Genomic DNA, 23,029 nt, shown 5'->3' on the forward strand with positions numbered 1-23,029 from the left:
ATTATAAATTTTACTTTTACACAATTACTATCCATTAATAATGACTTCAAGTGAGGGGTTTCCACATTAGGCCGGGTTACTCGTCCAAAACAGTGACATATTTGCACACAGAATAACAGAGCCAATATATTTAAAATTAAGTCATTCTCTTATATTTACATTAATAATTCAATGATTTGGGCAATTGACTTATATGCCAGCAAATTGTGGCCTGCTACGTCCAAATGCTGGTTGGGTGGGTGCTTGTTTTTTTATATGAATTATAATTATGTCAATTATTATTAATTAATTCTTTGACACAGCATTAAAATTCGAGGATTAATTTATGCAAGATATGGAATGTAGGTGAAAAGTGGAATAATATAATGGAGCATATCCATATCCAAAGCAAAACCACTCTATCAGATAAGCTTTTTATACAGTACTTAGAACGATCAAGTTTCCTTCCGCACTATTTGCTGGTTGTACCACGTAATTATGCAATTAATTTTTACACAATCAGGTTTTTATTCGTCCTAAGATGCTAGGCACGATCTCGGGATTGTTTTTCACACGACTTCAGGCAAGACCAAGGGGTTGTGACAATATTACTTGGATAAAATCCATTTGTTATTTAATGGGATTTGAACCTGGGACCTTATGGACCAGAGTTCGCGCTCTACTACTAGACCTCTAGCTACTTTCATAAACATGAAATAATAAATAGCATTTAATTTATTTGAAGTAAAATACCAAAAAAACAGTGTAACTCTTCATACCAAATACCGGCACGAGTTGTAATACGGTTTCAAATAGAAACGTGATGTTATATAGAAGTTATATCATAGTAAGTCCCAGACAGACCGATAACAGAGGCTATCTAAATAATATCAGTTTTGATTGTAAATAAGTTAAAATATTTGGATAGAGATTAGACTAAAAATAAATGAATAAAGTTTTTTTTTTCATTTTAAGAACAATGGAGACTCTTTTGTGTTAAACAGATTTAACCAAATCATCATTTTTCGTGGGGAAAGTATTAAAGTAACCTAAACATGTAAGTTTAATACAAATAATTTATTTTTGACCATTCAAATTTCGATTTAAATTGGTAACACCTTATTTATACTGCAGCAAACAAGGTTATGAAATTGTTAAAATGTTTGTTAGTACTCTAAGAGGAAAAACACAATCATTGTATAAGATCTATGTTAGTAGGTAGGCTTATTTATCTATATTGGAACGCTAAATTTACCAGCTCATAATAGCTATTTACAAATTAATTCATAAATAACACATGTAATGAACATTTCACCTAAACTAGTTTTTTTTCTACAATCAATTATTTTCCTGTATACGAATTTTATATAATAATGAGGTAGAAAATAAGTTTGCTAATTTAAAACACTTGCATTATATTCACTTATTTTTTTAAATGGGTATATTCAATATGGGTATGTGTATATTCTAGGTATAATGAAGGTTTATTTTTTAAGACAAACCTAACTAATAATTATAGTATTTGAAATCTAGGTTAAAACTAACATATGTTCAACATTTGCTCGGGACTTAAACGGTCGAGAGGACTAAGATTCCTGGGTCTGAAAGGGATTCAGACCGTTAGTTATTAGCCGAATTTGTACCGAGGTTCCTTTGAAACCTCATGTTTTACCACTAAAACAGCTAGCCCCCATATGTTCTGCAGTTCTAGCACTTGATCGAAGATAATCAAGTTCAACTGTCTTTATCGTTGTCTGTAAAAAAATATTTTCGTAAAGTTTACAAATAGAGATGGCTCAACGTCTTAAACCACGTTTGAAATTTAATTAAAATATAGATTCATTGCAATTAAAACTACCATTAAAGAAAGCTAGGTTTATTGTTAATAGTTTAATAGAACACTAATAGTTTAGCTCCAATAAAAGCCAATAGATTCTATATGATTCGAAACCGGACTTAAATTTATGTCATGATGAAGCTCTTAAAGAATTAACTATACAAAAAAAATAAAAATAAAACAGCTGATCATTAACTATACTCTCATCTAGTTCATACAATACTAATAACTTTTGCCTTTAGTCACAATGCCAAACAATATATGCCTCGTTGTATAGATGACAAACTCATATAATACATTACGATTAGACCTTTTTAGGATTTTTTATTATTTACAGAAGACCCACTTTTCCAGCGCCAATGGAAGACATAAGATTTGTGACCAGGCAGCAATGGCGGGCGCAACCATCGTCGTTCGTTCCCACCATGAACCCACCAGCCAAGATGATTATGTTTGGGTTTCCTCAGCAACAGTACGCTCCTAAGGGCAAACCGTGGCTTGGAAGTCGACCTTCGTATGAGTCGGCTGTCTCTGAGATCAAGTTCATTCAGAAAATGGACCTTAAGAAGTATCCAGACATAAAATACAAGTAAGTTTTTCTTAACATCATGGAATTGTTATGATGTACAGGAATCAGTGTTTATCAATTGTCAATTATCAATTATTGAGATAGGGACGCCACCTAGGTGCGTATTTTAACCCAAATATGAGTGAAGGATGAGTGTAGAATGGTGTGTGATGACCTGTGTAGCTTTGTTACTGACTAAGATCAGCGGTTTCATTAGTCAGGATCGTTTATTTAAAGCCCAATGAAAAGAAACAGCTGGGTCCAGTTTCGAACCATCAAAATGCTACTGACTTTTCTCAGGATCGAACCGGCAACCATTTTATTTTAGGCTTATGACGCTAATTATTTAAGGGTTTAAATAACTTCCCAAACAGAAATGTTTTTTAACATTTTACAAATGACAGATTTTTGAACTTTTTGTTCAATTTATACTTTATTTCATTTATCTATGAGAGTTTCGTAGTTTTATCAATTAAAAAAAAAATTATAGAGCGATTAAGTTTAAATCGAATATTTACAAAGCTAAAAAATTTAAACAGCAAATGCCTAATTTATCGATGTGTTTGTATATTTATTTTGTCGTAGTACACATTACGTTAACTTAAGATTATATTATTCTTTTTGGCCTAATGTGGTTTTTACTCTTAGCTTTACTACTTTTACATAAAACAATTTTGTCAGTAGGACTAAAAAATGTGCAGCAAGTTGCGTAGATAAAGAAATAGATTCACTAATCAAAAATGGGCATATGTGTTAATTTTGTATTCTACGGATATTTCTTATTATTTTTATTTATTATTTTACAGCTTCCTCATAGCACCTGATGGGATTGTATTCGAGGGAAGAGGTTGGGACAAGGTCCCAACGTTGCCATCAAAATACAGAATCTTTTCACACCTCTCCTACTACATAATGTTCATAGGCGATTTCATAAGTAAGTAAAGCGTGCATTGAATGTTTATATTCTATTATTCCTAAATACAATAGTTAATTGTAAATACAATGTGTTGATAAGTTTAACGTAAAGTAACACTTAAAAAAACGATTTAACTCAGAAAACCATTAATTATTGAGCGGAGTGAGTGAAGCTATTATATTACACTCCTGATTTTGTTTTACAAATACTCCTCCTGAACGGCTAAAGCAATCCGCACGAAATTTAGCAAAATCATATTAACCAACTAAGGAAAGATATAAATCTAAAACGGCACAAATCGAACGAGAGGGCTTTTCCATACGCAAAGTTTAAGTTTAAGGAATTTAACATGGACTTTATGGGTTAATTGGTCACCATGACAGCATTTGCAAGATAACAATAAAAACTTAAACAAAACAGTCGTAACATATATCTATTAACTAATCATTTAAGCTAGTACATTACAAATACAGAACAAAAGGGACTAGCAATCTGATTAATACCGTTAAGCATGATTTACTACAAAATGCATTAACGAATAGGCTATACATACACGGTTGACTTTTGATACCGAAAGTAAACATTCCATTTACGTGAACTAGACGTACCATTGACTTTGGATACAGCAAGGAGGCATCTCATTTAGGTGAACTAGATGTAGCATCGACTTTGAATACGGCAAGTAGACATTTGATTTTTGTGAACCAGATGTAGCATTGACTTAATATAACAATTGGTTAATATACTTGGTCGAAGTTCTGGTATAAATGGGAAGTTTAATAACTGTACGTCGTGCATTTATTTTTACTAATATTGGTTAAAGTTATTTAACTGGTACTAAAAGAATATTGCTAAAATACGTAAAATAGCACTTTGGTATCGTTGACATGGGTCGAATGATATCAATTAACGTCAAATATAAACATTGTTCCACGCCAAATTTGCTGGAATCCTTCTTTAGCACTTTATTACTCATTATAAAATAATCAGTGATTCATATTATAAAATTTAGGTTTGTTTTTAGCATTGACAATGCCAATTTTTACTCTGGAATAAAAACAAACATTTAATATTAGTTTAAAATCCTAAATTTTGCAATCCTCCTACAGGCAAACAAACGACACTTGCCGAAATAAATATGTCATTATATTTTACCTGTGCTACGAAATGGTTATAAAAATGGAAAATACGGTTCGATGCACACTTTAAATATGCAGTATATACAATATTTTATGCTTGCTTTTACATGTATAAACAAAAATCTTGTAATTTATATCATATCAAAAATTAATAATCAGAATTATGCCACTCCATAACATTCACGAATGCACATAAAACCTAGCAATAACTACTGTTCACTAATTGTATTTAGAATATTGTTAAGGACATATGTGAGGTTTTATTCTTGGATATAATTGGTATTATATTTTTCCAGATGAACCTCCAGGTGACGAATACTACATAGCAAGGAATAAGTTATTACAGTTTGGTGTCAGGCACAACTATTTGTGCAAACGATTTCTGCTGTATACGCTGAACAGCAATATAAAGTCGCCCAACGAAGCGTACGATTTCAATAAAAGAAGCTTGACCGGCTCGAAATTCTGAATATACAAATTCGTGTAAATACGTGTAAATAATGTTATTTCTATTGAACATATATATATTCTTATGAATAAAAATGGAAACGTTGAGCATATGCAGTGTTTATATTTACGAAGTTTTTATAGAATCCTTTCCACTAAATACTTTTACTAAAACTATTCCTATTTTTATGTCTAATCTGAATTAATATCATGTTCTGTTTTACTGATGAGCATAAACATTGTTTGTTCCAATATAACACATAAACATTTACTAACAATAAGTAATACCGTATGCAGCATGAACACACGTGTTAAACATGTGTGTGGGGGCGGGGTTGAAAAATTAAACGAGTTATGAGGAAATTGATTTTATTCTGTGGAAATTGACGAAAATATCTTAAACAACCAGTTCAAATAGTGTACCATCGCTTAATAGTAATGGTTATCAAAATCCAAAGCTATATGACTACTTTTATAATCGGGAGTGATAAGCCGATAATGATAACTACAGATGCCATTGTCATTACATAACTTTGTAGCTTCACATGTTTTGGCACAGACAATGTAATATCATAGATTAAATGTAAGCAGTTTAAGTACGAACTAAAACAATGTATGGTTGGCTACAACCTGTTTTTTATAGTGTAGTGTATAAAAAACGAATTGTTTACAGCGGTTTTTAGTAAGAAAGTGGTGTTTAAATTTGCATATAATGTTTTATTGCATGTCTGATTAAATTCATTGAACAACTTGTGTGAACTTTATTGATTGAAAAGTGGACATGTAATTGAAATAAAAGTAAGTATATATATTTTAAAATAATAGAACATAAGGCTATTCCGTCCACTATTTTCAATCATGACTTAAATGTAGCATTTTGTAAATCACTCTAGAAAGTATTTAAAATGGTTTATAATACAGTTGTGGTTTTTATAATATTTATCATAAAATCCATTTAGAAGGATCCAAGCCTATTCGTGTTAGGATTGTTTATTTCTAATTATTGGCTTTTCCAGATCTATAAATGAATTTTTTCATGAACTAAATATTATATTTTGCATGTATACGTAAAATTAAAGATTTGAAAGGAAAAAAAAACAATTATACAAAAATAAATACAAAAAACATAGGATTTGTTGTGTGTTAATACTAGAAGCGAGGAAAATGTTATGAGTTTATCTTTTATATTCTAAATTTCCAAACCCCTTCTATAAGTAAGTATACTTCGTAAACTTACTATTACTATCAACGTACTAAGGGAGAACACATATGCAGTTTTAGGTAAACCTTAGTCTATGTGTAAGTCTTTCTCTAGCGCACGTTATAGGTGTCATTAAAATACAGTTTTTGACTGTGTGAACTTTTATGGAATATTGTATGCACTCACTGTCCATAAAAATTACTCTTTAATCAATTAAATATATCTTAGTTCACTTTATTCGTGGTTGAGGATTTTTAACTCGTAATTCACGTTGTTGCTCCTTGCTTTGCTTTATTACAAAACAATCCTATAGAATTGCCTTACTTTTTACTAGTTATTCCATAATAAAACCCTTGTTAAGTAATGATTATATAACGTCCTCATTTTTAGTGATACTATTTTCCTACGGAAAACATTCTTTTAATATGCAATTTATATTATAATTACTTATATAACTTGTTGTATTTTTTTAATTATTTATGTCGTTTTCCTTTTGTAGGCCTCTCAGTTAGTTATTCAAATTAAAATGTGTTCACAATTCATTTTTCTCTTGTAGGCTATAACAATGATAGGCTAAACAATGAGTTCATTGAGGGTTGTACCAAGGAGGACTTGGGGAGGTAAAGACATCCAGGGTAACCTACCACGTGTCAAATATCCAGCTGACAAAATATTCTACGCCTTTGTATTTGCGGAACGAAAGCACGGACCTAGGCCCGGGGCCTTGGAGATAGAATGCGTCGAATATCTACAAAGGTTACAAAACTGGGACATGAGGAGGAAAAAGGACATCAGATTCAAGTATGTATTGCAATATGTATACGTTAGTGTCTTATTATTTTTAATCTATTTTAAAAGGTTGTTGCTAGTTTGTAGCTGGACAATCATTGGTTAATCATTGGGCGTTAAGCATATGCTATCTTGTCTATACATATTTTAAGGTTAAGGATAATATGTTAACTTAATCCTTACATGTGGCTTATGTTGATGGAATTAATTAATTACGCTAATAACACAATAGACTTAGACACACAGTGTTGGTTAGCAGTTTGGGAAAACTGGCCGAGTGTCCAGAACATCCTCATCACATGGGGTTTGGTCTTCTTTTCCTAAAAGAGTTCCTCCTAAAATTGCCAACGACTTGGACAGTGATGGACAAAATCGTTTGCCAATGAGTTCTTCTTTGAAATTAGTACTTTTAGGCGAATTGTTTGGCCATTTAAAAATATTCACTATTGATCACCTGTATCAGTTACTCTCCAAGCTTCGGTTGACGTACGGGAGCCCTGAGTCCTCCCGTACAATACGAAACAATACAGTACAATACAATACAATAATACACAATACAATACAAAACAATACAGTACAATACAATACAATATTTATAAAATACCTTTCAACAAAAATGTTTATAATTTTAAAATCCTCAATTATATTACAACTCAGTAATCTTTATTGCCTATTATTAAATACATTTACGAAAAAGGAGTTCTTGATTTGATGAAAATTATATTTAATTAACATTACATTTTATCGAGTTATGATATTTAATGAAGACAGTACATATGAAATCATTTCATTTTCAAAACGTTAGAAGATATTAATTTCTTCCACCTTGGAAACAAAACTCAATATTTACTAGCGATATTTATTAAGATACAACCAAAACATATAAGGTAAATGTATATTTAATGTTGTAATTGTTTAGTTTTGTTATTGCCCCGGACGGAAACATTTACAGAGGTCGTGGATGGAATAACGCCCCTTTTCTCCCACACAAGCATAAGGAATTCAACTACACGTCCTTCTACATCGGATATTTAGGGGACTTTAGATGTAAGTATAGTAGTTTTTAGATACTATTTATGTGTTTATTATGATAAAATATTTAGTACTAGCCTGGTGACTAGCGTCTAAAATTATTGTGTCAGAGTGTTAAGTCAGATTCCTGATCTACCCTGAAAACGTTTGCAGGGCTTGGATAAATCTACTTGAAAAATAATATTTTGTATTATATGTACCTGACGTATACACTACGAGATGGTCACTAATACAGTTTATTTTCCTCGTACCATTGAGGCGAGGAATGGATAAAAGAAAGTCCTGCTAAATGATATTTAGGTTAATTCAAACAAGAACGAAGTTTATAGTTTTAAACATATATTTTTAAATAGTTGACTACTGGCTTATTTAAAACCTAATACAATTGTTGTCAGTCAATATAAGAAATACGTTTCTTAAAAATGTAAATACTGTTTCAGTTTATTATAAAGATTGATAAACATTGATTGTAATAATCGTGTATTACCTACGTTTTTCACGTGTTAGAATAAGTCATTTCAGTACTAAAATAAAATCATATTTATTTAAACTTTTCGTTACAGATGACATGCCTGCTATAGATCACTTGTACCTTCGAAGAAACATAGTCCAATTCGGTATAGAAAACAAATATATATCTGAAAGATTCATCGAAATCAACTTGAGACACACACTTATACCTCTTTTGTTTGATGAGCTTGTAAAAATAAATTGATAAAGTTGTAAGAAAAAATTATATTACAGTTGGTAATTTATTTTATTTTAATATTTACTTAAAGTGCAATTATAACATTGTTGAATAGTGCTATATTTAAATATCTTTTCATAATTAAAAGGTTGTTTAGAACAAAGTAGATGTGTATATTAAGGTTGAGTACGTTTAAATTATACTTTACGTGGTTTTCTATAGTAACTGTGTTCTTCTTATCACCATATACTTAAATTTATTTGTTATCCTGGCAATATTTATTAGGATTTCTATAATCCACACTGACTTTGGGTGTATATGCTTTATATTGTAAAGCTATATGGAAAGTCCATATAAAACATTGTTTAATTATTACAAGTTTCTTATTAGTTTTATGCCTAATGTCATTGAATTAAAGCTGCAACCTTATATTCAGGTAGAGTAATCACATTATTTTGTGTTGCTTCACTAATAAAAAAAAAAAACAAAGACAATAAGTGAATCGAATTCAAATCTTACTTAGAGTGATGTAAACAAATACATTTTTACTTTGAATGGCACCTTGTGACGCAAATTTACTGCCAAAGAAAAATAAATTTAAAGTAGCACAGGAAGTTTCGCCACTTAAAAAATCAACAGAGCCTAAGGAAGTGCTAAGTTTGGTCGATGGGATACTCCAGAGACCATTGGTGATTTTCGGTAGTCTAATTTAAGTAGCCTTAATTAACCAGTGATCAGAAAAAAGTATCTCTAGACATAACAACATCACCACCCTACACCGTGAGTTTGATGGGGTCCCATAAATTTGTCTTCACTCTGTGGGACTCTATTAGACATTTGATTTAAACTTGAAACTATTTCAAACCGAAATCAAATAAACATACGAAGATTTAGAAAACAATATAAATAACCATGTATGACATTGTATTTTGTCATAATAGTATATCCATAGGGAGCTGAAGTTATTGGAAGCTTCACATAAAAGTAAACAAAATAAAATTGGACGTACTTTAAGCTGGTGTTATACTTTTACTTCTATTTATAACCAACCCTGTAGTTGAGGGATTTGTATCATACCTACTTGCTATACGATAAATAGTTTATTTTAACACTAACAAGAGTGTAGGAAAAAATCTCATATATAATTTGTACTCAGTTACTGTCTGAACTCATAATTATCGATACTTGATTTTAGATATGTTATCAGAACCAATATGACGTTGACTAATCTTCATAGCATTATCTACTTAGTAAAAGTCTGTTATATTCATACTTTTTTTGTTGAGACAAATAACATGTTTTATTTGTAGTAGAACTGATATAGGTACGTTTTATGACTAGTGTTTTTAATGGCATTGGATTTCATTGTGTTACTTATTGTATTTGAATTATTTAAATCGTTCGTCTTTTCGTACTTAGCTAAAGTAGTCTTTACTTTATATTGTTTGCTAAGCTAAAAAAAATACAAACATTATTTTACTAAGGTCAAAGGCTTTACTACTTTAATAATAATACTTTAAAAATGTTTTTCAATAAACAATACTTTATCGTAAATGCATCCAAAACGCAAGCAGCTTGTGAACTCTCTTATTCTACATTGAACTTAACGTTATAAATTTAAAGTTGTAACATTGCATTGTTGCCATTTTCAGAGAATTCGTTATTATGAAAAATGAAAACAATATAAACAGGTGAAATTGGTAGACAATTGACTTTAACGAGAATGCCTTTCAAAATGCACTGCCAAGACGAATGGCGGAGAAGAGCAGCGGAGTGGGAAGGTACAATGAAAGGTAAGTGTAGTTTAAAAAAACTTTACATGTTGTGACATTTCAATCGATTTAATAAAAAAAAATATTAACCGTCCATCCTTCGTAGATTCATTTTAAGTATATTTAAAACCACACAGTAAAAAATATATATTACATAACGCGTGAACTAAACGTGCAAAAAGGTAACATAATTTAAAAAGTCGACAAGTAAGCATTTTTGTATTAATTTTCTTCGTTTATTCAGACAAATAAAGGTTTATAAATAAAAAAAGGCGAGGATCCAGCGTACCCTAACCTTACCCCTCCTAAGCTGAGTAAAACCATCTGTTTTCACTATTGAAATCTTTGGAGAGTGAGCTGGTCAGGTAGTAGAGCGCGGGGGCTTTGGTGACCGAATCCTGGTTTCAAATCCCACCAAACACCAATTAATTTTATCTATTATCACTAGTACTAGCGTGAAGTAATGTTTAAACCATTCCAGGGTTATAGACAAATATTAAAGACTTTTGAATAGGATTTTATGTAAAGTAATCTAATATATAAAATTCTCGTGTCACAGTGTTTGTCTGCAAACTCCTCCGGAACGACTTCACCGATCGTTATGAAATTTGGTGTGTAAATTCTGTAGGTATGCGAATCGGACGTAAACTATTTCCCGTTTCGAAATTCTTAAAAGGGCTCCGCCCCAGTGGCTCTGGAGTTTCCCATGTTAACCTTATGAGAAATGGAATTAATGAATCTTAACAGCTGTTTCAATTAAACAAGTTGGTTCTGTTCTATGATGTTCAATAGCATTAAAGTTACAAGGATTACCAACAGGGTGCAGCACTATTATTTCTTTTACATTTATGACAACAGCTAATTTGCAACCAAAAGGTGAGTGAGCGTAGCGAACGAACTTCAACCTGGAGGCGAGTGAGCGTAGCGAACGAGCTAACCTGGAGGCGAGTTAGCGTAGCGAACGAGCTCCAACCTAAAGGCAAGTGAGCGCAGCGAACGAGCTCCAACCCAAAGGTGAGTGAGCATAGCGAACGAACTTCAACCAGGACGTGATTGAGCGATGCGAACGAGATCATCTACAATATTAAACGTAACGGTACTTTCTTTTCATCGGTCTGTCTTAGGGGAAACCTATAACTTAGGCGATACGAAGTTCGCCGGGTCAGCTAGTGTGTTTATAAAAATGGTTACTTCCAAATCGTATAGCATAAATATTTATATTTACCCTGCATTTAATTAAATTGTATAACTAACTGATCCTACGAAGCCTGCTATAACATTTTTATCGAAACTGATTAAAGTTAAATAAACCATTTACAGAAAATGACTCTATAAATATTATATTTTTGTAATTCTAAGTTAGCGATATTAATATATTTAATATTATTAAACATAATAGAGCTGAAAATAATTTGTTATACAACTTATAATTGATTAAAATGTTGACATGAACAAGAAAATTCCAAAATTTACAGATGCACATTCTGTCAGAGAATTATTTCGCCCATTCCTAATATAGCTACAATCTTTAAATTGCATTTTTATGGATATTAATATTCACATTCAAAAGTACTAACAAAAATGTTTAGTAATGCCTATAATTTTCACTACAGGACCGATTATCTACATATTCTACTCAGTGACAGAAGATCACTATTGCAAAACCAACAACTCTTGCTGTAAAATGATGAGAAAACTTCAAGCTATTCATAGGGAAAAGAAACATTTTCCGGACATCAGATACAAGTAATACAGTACGTTGGTTTATTTTTGGAATGAATAATTGCATTTTAAGTGTAATACCATTTAATGTGAATTTTTTATTTAATTGTTTTATTAAGGCAAGATATTGGTGAAGTTACATTATACAGTATTACTAAAACAATAGATTATATATGATACATTCGACCTTAAAATTTATATTTAAATCAAACTTAAAATTAAGTAATTAACGTAAAATATATAGATAGATTTATATCGGTCTAAACGATACCATACATTTTAGAAATTTAAAATTGTTCAAAGATGTTGTTTTTATTTTAAATGTCACTACTTGATCACTCATTAGTAATTTACAATATCTTTCTAAGTCGCATTTCCTTTCTAAAAATACAAGGCAATTAAAAATTACGTCGTAAAACAAAATAAAAGTATAACAAGTATTTTTGTTAGAATTTTACTACTTTTAAAACTTTATACTTTGACATGTTATAATCTTATAAAACTACTCGTAAAAGCAGTGTTATATAATTACGTATTTATAAAATCTTTTGTTCTTGTTTGTCTTCAACAATAGGTCTAACAATTTCACTTTTAATTTTTTTATTGTAATACAAAGGGTTTCTTAAGAGGTTTAAAATTTTACCTACGAATCGGAAAAAAGCGACTACGTTTTTAAAATGCTACTGATTCTATTTTTACAAACATGTAAAATACGTCAAGCTCTAAAGGTTATGGTTTCTTTTAAATTTGATCGGTTTGCATCACAAATAATAACTTAGCAGCACATACTTTACAACATATAACATTGACCCTTAAAAATTAATATTAGTTTCAAAACTATTCCATGATACAACCTATAAAATAATACCTCAAACTTAAAACAAAGTGCCTTGACTATATAGTCGTTTAAATTACCTTGTTACTGTCATAAACGATCCTTCGTAGTATGTGAGACTACAGCTGTTTCATGCTTCAAAGGAGCACATCTTCAGGTCGGAAGAACGTCAAGTAGTCTTCATTGGGATTAGATATTCCTCGTTGTGGAGTTCGTCAAAAGTTTAATAAATAGACAAATCACATAACACACGGAAACACGAAACATTTAGAATTGGTCGACCAGACGACGGTAACAATTGTTGTTATTATTGTTATTATTGTTACCGTCATCTGGTCGACAAATTCTAAATGTTTCGTGTTTCGTGTTTTTAAACTTTTGACAAACTCCACTACGAGGAATATCTAATTCCAATGAAGACTACTTGACGTTCTTCCGACCTGAAGATGTGCTCCTTTGAAGCATGAATCAGCTGTAGTCTCACATACTACGTAGGATCGTTTTTAACAGTAACAAGGTAATTTAAACTACTGTACAGCATCATGAAAGTGTCTTGACATAAATATTCATGAAACACCGGATAATGTTTTTTTTTTTTCAAAATGTCTAATAATAATTGAATTACCAAACTGTTTGACAGCTTCTGCATTGGAGGAAACGGCCACGTTTATGAAGGTCGAGGGTGGAAGATTCGCCCATCCCTTCCAAGCAAATGGGTTGAGTTTCAACCGAGAAGTTTGTTTGTAGCCCTAATCGGCCATTTCTATGGTAATGCTCGCATTAAAAGTCAACATACCTATCTATCTTTCAAGTTCTAATAGTTAGCTCCAATTAAATTTAGGTTTTTAAAACTTTAAGCTGTGTTACCGAGTTTAAAACGACACTTATTGATGTCGCAAAATTAAGCACATGTGTAAGAGACTATATAATTCAAAGTAGCTATTTACAATAATTAAAACGTTTACAGTTATATAATAAAACAGTTTTTTTTAGTTAATCTTTTTACAAATATTAGCTGTCGTTTGATCCCAATGTTTCTATATAATCATTGTAAGAGTTGAACTTACTTGATGATAAATGGACTTACTTCAATAATTATTTTACTCCTGAAATTTTATTGATAAGGAACAATTATCCGTAGAATACTGTTGTAAAGTCCCTCTAATCCGTGATTACATAAATTGGTAGTTACTATATTATGAACTTTAAAAGGATTTAGCCCACCTTAATTCTTCAAATTACAGTTTTTTTGTGATTTTTGTTGTTGTTAGATATGCTTACTTATACATAAATACGCAGATTAATTTAGGTTTATATATTTTTGCAGATTGTAATCCTACAGAAAAGATGTTTTTTGCAAGAAGAAAACTGCTGGAATACGGAGTAGCGAGGAAGTACATTTCATCTAAAGTATTGGAAGTTCACGTTCCTCCTGATCTTGTCCCTAATTAGGTTAAAATATGTATCTTAATTCGATATTTTGAAGTGAAATATCCCACTAAACAACTATTTGAACTCACAAAAATTAAATATTACACCGACATCATTCGAATTTTTTTTTTAGATCGGGTCCCGACGGAAAAAATGTTTATCACACGAAGAAAGCTAATAGAATATGGAGTCAGAAACGAGTTTGTGGCACCTAAAGTTTTGGAAATTCGTGGTACGCGAAAATAACTAGTATGTTTTATCATAATGTAACTCAACAGATTTTATCTAAAACAGTTAAGTACAATGTAATTTAGTGTAAATATTAAAATTTGTATTTTGTGATTTAATAAACAAAATATGTATTAATTTGTAACAATTGTTACTGTACAGTTAGTTGTTTAGTTTTAAGAGTTTAGTAGATCTCGTTGCAACCAAACATAATATGAGGTGGTTTAAATTATGTCATCAAATGCAAATGCTTATTGTAACTAAATTGTTTTAAAGGATATTTTAATTTAAATATTTTACTAACAATTCTATACGACAAAATCCAAAGCATATTGTTATTTTTCTCCTATAACAATAAAATAATTTCACTTACATCATGTAGGAAAGTACATACATACTTTGATATTACTTTTATTAAATATGGTTAATTGTAAAATCCCTAAATACAAAAGAGTATAAATAAATTTAAATTTGTATAAATATACGACTGTATCTCTATTGAGAGAGAAATTATGAAGTAGGCCTATAAGACTTAAAAAGAAATAGAACACTTCTCAAATAAAGACAAAACATGTGTTATCTTAATTAGCACCTACAAACTTTTGATATTCATTTCACTTTGAACCTTTTACAGAAGAGTGTAAACTATAAGTTACTACTAATTATTTAGAGAGCTAGAATGCAATAATGGATTATGAACTGTTTAACTTGTTTTATGACATGAATTTAATATTTTGATGAACTTTTACAGCTAGGTAAGTACATTTATGTACATATTCAACTGTAGATAAACGTTTTAAGGTAATTTAATGTAAATAGCCAAATCATAAATATATTTCCAAAACACACCCAACGTACATTATTACGCTAATTGTTTTGTGTTGTTATTTTATATTTTATAACGGTTTATAAATTCTTTTGACGAACTAATAACAAGTAAAACGTCAAATCTGTAAGGGAGTTGTAAGAAGAAATATTGAATGATGTTAACCCATGTGGTATCCTTTATTAACTAAATGTGTAATAAAATCCAAATCCAAATGTGTATTAAAATGTTGATTAAATCTGTTTATTGAGCTATACATTTAGTTTCAGAACATAAAACAGCGTAAATGTTAACCCTCAAAGACTATCTGAGACTGTTATCTAAAGTTTGCTTTTTTGATCCTGAGAAAATTCAGTAGCTTTTTGTTAGTTCCAATCTGGACTCAGCTATTTCTGATCATTGTGGCTTTAAATATGATCCTGACTGACGAAACAGCTGATTCATTAAGTAACAAAGCTAAACAGACCATCTCAGACCCTTCACTCATATTCGGGTAAAAATATGCACTTAGACGGTGTTCCCACTTCACAAAATAATAATAATGATAATAAAAAGAACTAAAAGTTAATTTAGATAAAACGTACTTAGGCCTGAAAATATGAGACTTCCCATCCAATATTAAGATTATAAGCCATGAAAATAGATGAAGTTCAAGACCATCTCACCAGAGGGTACTAGTTTATTGGGTTACTTTGGTATTATACCGACCACACCTAAGTTTGGTTTGGTTACAACACCTAGGTTAGGTAAGGTTAGGATAATATAGAACCTAACCTACGGGTAACCAATTTAGGTTTGGTCAATATGATACAAAATAAAAAAATATGGTACCAAGTAAAAAAATATTAATAAAAAACTATCCTAACAGCTGATTATTTTTCACTTGGACACAAAATATTGTCATTATTTGATTGACCGTCGCAACAAACATCGATTCGTTTTTTGGCTTCAACTTTTTACATTGGATGGGAAGTCTTCTCGTTGTAGGTACATTCAATTGTTTAGCCAAATAAATATGAATGTAATATGTATAACTAATATGAGATTTATGTGGGTGAAAGCCATGCCTCTCAAGATAGTTCCGGGGCAAACTTGGGGTAAAGTTCAGGCCAAATGGAAAGTTCCTTGTGTTGGTCCAAGTGAATACGTGTTCTTCGTCAACTCCAACACCAGGCCATGTTTTGATGGCTTTCTGTGTATCGGACAAGCAAAGTACATCCACAATCTTCACACCAAACGCAGCTCATCGGGGTCTCCGGATGTTCGCTTTAAGTAATGTACATCTAAAGAGCTTTGTTTTGTTTTAGTGATGTATTATTTACATTTTAAATGGTAATAGTTTGAAGTAGCTAAGCATGAGTTTTGTTTGAAGATAAATATAATGAAACTCGTAAGTGAGATTATACATATGTTGTCTTGGTAGTGAGCGTAATGTATTTTACGTGACACTGAGCTTTAAGGAAAAGGATCAATAATTTCCTCTATTGATACTGATATTAATATAATTATTTACAAACCTCTTCGAAAAAAGATACTTGATCAACAAAGTACTGATTTAGCTGTACAAAAATAATACAACTTTTATTGATATGGTCAAATTTATTTCTAAGATAAATAAAAAATAAATAATTTGGAATATAAGGCTATTAAAACACAAAAGCCCCAGTAAACGTGGGGTCCATTACTCCAGTCGGACAAATAACTAAAAATCTGTGTTTGTTGTTACATAAAACAGTTATATTACTGTAGCTAACCACACAGCAATATTTAAATAGGTAAATGTTATATGAACCAAAAGTTAGTTCCAACTAAAGTAAGGGACTGTTTTTGTTTTTGTTCTCACGCAACCGTACCTCAAACTATAAGTACGGCCTTTAGTAATGAAATATTTTACTTAACTTTTTTGTATAGTGAAAAGTGTTCTCTCGTTATAACTTATAACGTAGTTTGGTAACTTAAATAATGATGTATACATAATTTGTTCTCGGAAGCAAGTAATTTGCATGTTTTGATTCAAATATACATCGAACTTTTTACCTCTTAAAACATTGTTTAAAAGTAGTCAGTTTCACCTTCTGGAAAATTTAAATCACACTACTGTAGTCAAAAAAATATGATAGCTTTTAATATTATAATTAAAGTATTAGCCTATCAGCCTAGGTCTGAAGGAGCAAAACATTTTGATTACGCTTAATGGCCAAAACTGAAAAAGGACAAACTTTGCATGATGGATGATACATGACATAAACTTGTTATGATGGATGATGGATGACATATACTTTGTATGATGGATGATGGATGACATACACTTTGTATTATGGATGACGTATGACATAAACTTTGTATGATGGATTATAGATGACATAAACTTTGTATGATGGATGATGGATGACATAAACTTTGTATGATGGATGATGGATGATAGATGGCATAAACGGTGTATGATGGATGATAATTGACATAAATGTTGTATGATGGGTGATAGATGACATTAAGTTTGTATGATGGATGATAGATGACATACACTTTGTATGATGGATGATGGATGACATAAACTTTGTATGATGGATGATAGATGACATAACCTTTGTATGATGGATGACAGATGACATAAACTTGTTATGATTGATGATGGATGATAGATGACATTAACTTTGTATGATGGATGATAGATGACATAAACTTTGTATGATGGATGATAGATGACATAACCTTTGTATGATGGATGACATAAACTTGGTATGATTGATGATGGATGATAGATGACATAAACTTTGTATGATGGATGATGGATGACATGGACTTCGTATGATTAATGATGGATGATGAATGACATAAACTTTGTATGGTGGATGATGGATGACATAAACTTTGTATGATGGGTGATAGATGACATAAAATTTGTATGATGGATGATGCATGACATAAACTTTGTACCATGTTTAAGTTTCATGATTGGTGGGGACGGAAACGTTTACGAAGGCCGTGGGTGGAACGTCAGACCTGCACTACCTAGGAGGCACAACAGGTTGAATGGTATAAGCCTTCTTGTTGCTTTCATTGGCACCTTTCTAGGTAAGAAAAGTGTAGAACTGAGTCTTAGTATAATAAGGACTATGACAGGTCCTACAAGAAGTATTGAATTTAAAACAATGTAATTCCATGTAGGAATAGTATTTTACAATATCACTGTAGGTTGTTTTGGTTGGGCAAACAATATTCAGTGTGTCTACAATGCTATTTAAAATATAGAAAAATAAATTAACTAAATACTATTACTTTGAAAATGTTGGTTACGATAACTATAGTTAAAATACAACACAAATAACAATTAATAATTTCGGATATATTATTTATTATTTTCGAAATGTAACCAAGTAAAATCTATGACCTAGGACATACGGTGAATTACCACACAATTATTTTATTTTCTACAATTTTTCTAACGTTAGGTATAAAGTACCACATATCCGCTGGAGTAGAGTGAAAAAGGTAGCTTAGAATCTAACATAACATATGATAATTAAAAAAATCTCTTTTGCTATCAGATATTAATGGCAAAAGAACTAAGCATTGTGAATAAGTTAAGACAGGTGTTTTTGAGCTAGAAACTTGTAATTTTTTCGTTTACAGAGGAAATATTATTAGAAAATTGTACTAACATTGAAATTAAATAATTACACTAGGTTACTAAGTATTGAATATATTAAGCTCATAGATTATTTTTTTTCTACCATCAATTGCAATTATATTACTTTTCCAAGGAATGCATATTTGTTTTCTTCAAAATTGAACTGTATCCAGGCATTTGTAATCCTATTTATTTAAAATATCATCAAAACGTGTACGTATAATTATACAAATCTTTTTTTTCTGCATCAGAAGATAAATAACCTTTTGTTTTTTTAGGGATAAACTTAATTATGAACTTAATAAAACTAGACTTAATCACGAAACAATTTAGCGTCATATTCCGTTGATCAAAAGATCCCACCATCAAATTAAAAGTAAATAGGTAATATATGACCTATATAATGATTCTTTGGTGTTCATCCAAGTTCATAGTTTGTAAGTTAACATGTATACAACTAATTTCAGAAACGGAGGTTCCAACTATCATGTTTGAAACGAGGGAAGAGCTTGTTCGTTATGGAATAAAGAACGGTTACATATTACCTAAACACACCCAGTTCAGCTTGCCAGCTATAAGTCCCGAGGAAGTGTTTAGATGAACTAAACAAGGATCTTTTTACGGGTTTGGACATAAAAAGTTCGTTTTACGGGTACAAAAATCAAACGGAAGATCATTTGGCAGAAAACATACAACAGTAAATGTTTGCGTTGGATCAACTGTTGATTAGACAATACAAAAATAAAATTTAATAATTTACAGCATAAGTAATTTGTAAGTTGTTAAGATTCTGTGTACAATTTATTTTAAATAGAATAAATTTGTATAAATTTTGTACTGTATAAATACAGTTTAAAATCGAATGATTCAAGGTATTGGTTCATTTTCCTTGGTAAAATTTAAATTTATTGCAAATAAAGATTTATGTATATAAAAAATTAAAATCTTTAACTAAAGAATGGTAAATTGGAACGTTAGTTTAGTTGATGGATTATTGTTTGAGTGTAAACTGATTAAGTATTTGGTAATGAAAACATTTCAATCTTCATCGATGTCTTAATTAAACGATTAAACGCAAGGAAAGCTGCATAGATGTTGTGGTTGTCCAATTTACCTGTTAGTTTTTTGTTTTTTTTTTACCTGTACTTGTTAGTAGTAATTCAATGATCTTTAACCTTAGTATTACGTGCAACTGTCAAACGGTGTAGTAACATCAAATTGTGTCTATTTTGATTACAATCTGGGCCGTTTTTACTATTGCCTTAATAAAAGAAGGCTTTTTATAACCCATGCAATCAAACTTTCATTTTAAGGTAAGAAAGTTATCTTTAAGTTTAAATATACATTAACTCCTACTACATTTGAAAAGACTGTTTTAGCCATTGTTAAAATGTAATATTATAGTAAAAAAAAAAAAAAAAAATTAAGTAAACTAAAAATGTGTAAAAGAAACAATTTATGTTACAACACCTATGTTAAACACCTATGTCTATATTTAACACCTCGAATACTTATAGAAAAATGCAGTGGAATTCCGAAAGCTATTTTTTCTACGGTTCATTAAATTCCTATGTTAAACGATAGTGCACCGGATATAGATAATATTTTAAATATGAAAAAAACATACTACACCGATTTTGTAAATATTTTCCTGGTGAGTTGTACGATAAACTGTTTTTTTACTTCATTCATAAAAATCATACAATGTTAAAACACTTGGTATACATGTGAAATGATTCAATGCATGTAAACTTTATTTTCATGGGTGCGTTATGCTTTATTAATATACGTAATTACTGTACCAGATTGTTTTTGTCAACAATATTTGTAAGTTAGTAAACAAACTATGCATTTGAGATTATATTGTTTCTAGTAATCTGTTACGGCAACGAAGATATCATTAATATTAATTTTTAAGGTGTCGGTGGTAAATTACATTTCACTCAACTTTATTATAGAAATTTAACTACCAGAAATTGAAAAAATTTAACAGTAGATTTGTTTTTAGGGTTTTTGTTTTCTGTTATTTTTTTTGTGAGGATCAATAACACTACTGCTAATTTACGTTCTTTTGTGCATTACATGCTCAATTAAATGTTATGTACTGCAATTTGTTCAAACCAAAACAGATTATATATATGTGAAACGTTCCGCTGCGCAGGAGGGAATAAAGTTGTATTCGTGACCGGTAAGGAATGGAGACGTCACAACCCAGTGCAGGCTCTCCTACAGCCAATGGCTTGTCCTGTGGCATCTGTCGTTGTAGGTTATACCCTGAAGGACCCTTGCTTCGACCACCAAGAGTGTAAGAGAGAAATCAAATGGACGCAGAAATGTCACATCTTTGGGCGTAGCCTGGGAGACATACGGTTTAAGTAAGTTTTATTTTTCATGATCATGTAAAAGTAATTGTTGTGTTCGACTGTAATTGATCCTAGAATGTGAGGCTCTAGTACGGAATTGTCTTCAACAATACTCCAAGCAAGGCTTAGATGGTCACAGCGATATCGAATAGATATTCTTGATTGGTGGTATTTTAACCCGGAATCTTGAAGACCTAAACCCAGCGTTCTATCACTAGACCTGGTTATTTAACCATTAAACTAACACTAATGTCTGCATTGCATTTTTAGAATTACAAACAAAATTGAATCAATTTACCTATTACGATGATTAGGCATATAGTGGGGCGTTTGCATACCTTAAATGTATATTATTTCCTGAGCCTTTAGTACTTGACAATACTAGTATAAAGACCATTAGTCAATAGTCATTAGAACTCATCATCCTCATCATTAGAATCGTTAGAGTCATTAGGATTGGGTCATTAGTCGATATGACTGGATTAAACTTTATTTGTATTATTATTTACACTGTAACATATATCATAAACATAATACCGTAAAATGAGCTATTTTCCTATGTATTTTAACTTATTTTGAATGGTTATGAACCGATTAATATATATATAGTTAATTAGTTTTAAAAACGTGTCAAAGATTAGAAAATCATATATAAATATTGCTAATAAGTAACTACAACCTTACTAAAATAATTACCGTACCACGTTTCTTATAAAACGTTACTCTGATACTAAGAATTAATGATTAGGTGAAAATCTTTAAGAAAAGACTGTCTACTTGACATCAGACATAAAACAACACACCTCTTAAATCACACATACATTTATTTTGCTTTTGAATCTAACAGTAAAATATGAAACTCGCTGATATTCCATGAACGAAGAATAACGGGTTTGTTTGTGTAGCTGAATCTAGGACCGTTTAGAATATGAAAAACTAGAATAATATGCATGTAAGCTAAATTTTTGTGTATAGCTTTGCAGGTAATTTCAATTGTATTACCTAGTATTTTAATGATGCGCATTTTTAAATCAATGTGACATCGATAGTTATACGAGTTTTATTTGATGGTTTGCTACAATGATTTTTGTACCTACGCCATTTAGTGGCAAACAGAAACAGTCTACCTATAAGAGACATGCATATTTATATTAAACTTTAAGTTTAAAATATCATTATTTTCATATAAAGAGTTTTAATTCACACAATCCTTCAATTTTCCCGGGTAACAGGCTTATGATAAACTTCCTCCTATACCTACCCTTTTGGTATGGATATTCTATGAATGTTAAGGCATAAATAATTAAAGACTTACATATTCGTAAACTATTTGTATTCAGTTAATATGGTGTTTATATAATTTTAACACAAACATACCATAGCGTTTTTCAATTTGCCTCCAGTGTTTTTACTTAGTGCCTTAGTGCTGAGCCTTTATTTACTTAGTGTTTATTACATATTTGCTTTACTACTGCTGAAATGATAAGTTAGTTTTACTATATTGTATTACATTTTTTCCACTTTTTACCAGTTTTCTAATAGGTGGAGATGCTGCAGTATATGAGTGTAGAAGTTGGAATATCAAACCCTCAATCCCAGACAAGTTTCGACTTGATGTTGATGAC

The 23,029-nt window shown here is 30.7% G+C and overlaps 3 protein-coding genes across 5 annotated transcripts; all 3 read left to right on the plus strand.

The window, feature by feature from the left end:
• Positions 1-972: 972 nt before the first annotated feature.
• Positions 973-4,955, plus strand: LOC128985037 (peptidoglycan recognition protein 1-like). Of its 2 annotated transcripts, none has more exons than XM_054404412.1 (4): positions 973-1,036; positions 2,154-2,405; positions 3,191-3,318; positions 4,736-4,955. In XM_054404412.1, the coding sequence occupies exons 2-4, from the start codon at positions 2,176-2,178 to the stop codon at positions 4,906-4,908; spliced, it is 531 nt and encodes a 176-aa protein (XP_054260387.1). In that variant the 5' UTR covers positions 973-1,036; positions 2,154-2,175; the 3' UTR covers positions 4,909-4,955. The 2 variants fall into 2 exon arrangements, with proteins under 2 accessions (XP_054260387.1, XP_054260388.1); XM_054404413.1 differs by having other exon boundaries at positions 1,009-1,036; positions 2,171-2,405.
• A 640-nt stretch (positions 4,956-5,595) lies between these two features.
• LOC128985448 (peptidoglycan-recognition protein SB2-like) lies at positions 5,596-8,623 on the plus strand. Its single transcript, XM_054404934.1, has 4 exons — positions 5,596-5,684; positions 6,644-6,888; positions 7,796-7,923; positions 8,472-8,623. The coding sequence occupies exons 2-4, from the start codon at positions 6,668-6,670 to the stop codon at positions 8,621-8,623; spliced, it is 501 nt and encodes a 166-aa protein (XP_054260909.1). The 5' UTR covers positions 5,596-5,684; positions 6,644-6,667.
• Positions 8,624-10,257: 1,634 nt separating this feature from the next.
• LOC128984661 (peptidoglycan recognition protein 1-like) lies at positions 10,258-14,651 on the plus strand. 2 transcript variants are annotated; one of them, XM_054403996.1, is made up of 4 exons: positions 10,258-10,389; positions 11,982-12,114; positions 13,566-13,693; positions 14,490-14,651. In XM_054403996.1, the coding sequence occupies exons 1-4, from the start codon at positions 10,320-10,322 to the stop codon at positions 14,600-14,602; spliced, it is 444 nt and encodes a 147-aa protein (XP_054259971.1). In that variant the 5' UTR covers positions 10,258-10,319; the 3' UTR covers positions 14,603-14,651. The 2 variants fall into 2 exon arrangements, with proteins under 2 accessions (XP_054259971.1, XP_054259970.1); XM_054403995.1 differs by lacking the exon at positions 14,490-14,651 and adding an exon at positions 14,253-14,455.
• Positions 14,652-23,029: the final 8,378 nt, after the last annotated feature.

This window comes from Macrosteles quadrilineatus, unplaced genomic scaffold, assembly GCF_028750875.1.
Source record: "Macrosteles quadrilineatus isolate MER2022 unplaced genomic scaffold, UCM_ALF_1.0 Scaffold_2__2_contigs__length_208266976, whole genome shotgun sequence".
NCBI lineage: Eukaryota > Metazoa > Arthropoda > Insecta > Hemiptera > Cicadellidae > Macrosteles > Macrosteles quadrilineatus.

Coding starts and splice junctions, on each gene's coding strand:
- LOC128985037 (XM_054404412.1), top strand. CDS start 2,176: ATGGAAGACATAAGATTTGTGACCAGGCAGCAATGGCGGGCGCAACCA. Junction 2,406..3,190: donor TATCCAGACATAAAATACAA/GTAAGTTTTTCT, acceptor ATTATTTTACAG/CTTCCTCATAGCACCTGATG. Junction 3,319..4,735: donor GTTCATAGGCGATTTCATAA/GTAAGTAAAGCG, acceptor ATATTTTTCCAG/ATGAACCTCCAGGTGACGAA.
- LOC128985448 (XM_054404934.1), top strand. CDS start 6,668: ATGAGTTCATTGAGGGTTGTACCAAGGAGGACTTGGGGAGGTAAAGAC. Junction 6,889..7,795: donor AAAAAGGACATCAGATTCAA/GTATGTATTGCA, acceptor GTAATTGTTTAG/TTTTGTTATTGCCCCGGACG. Junction 7,924..8,471: donor ATATTTAGGGGACTTTAGAT/GTAAGTATAGTA, acceptor TTTTCGTTACAG/ATGACATGCCTGCTATAGAT.
- LOC128984661 (XM_054403995.1), top strand. CDS start 10,320: ATGCCTTTCAAAATGCACTGCCAAGACGAATGGCGGAGAAGAGCAGCG. Junction 10,390..11,981: donor GTGGGAAGGTACAATGAAAG/GTAAGTGTAGTT, acceptor TTTTCACTACAG/GACCGATTATCTACATATTC. Junction 13,694..14,252: donor CCTAATCGGCCATTTCTATG/GTAATGCTCGCA, acceptor ATATTTTTGCAG/ATTGTAATCCTACAGAAAAG.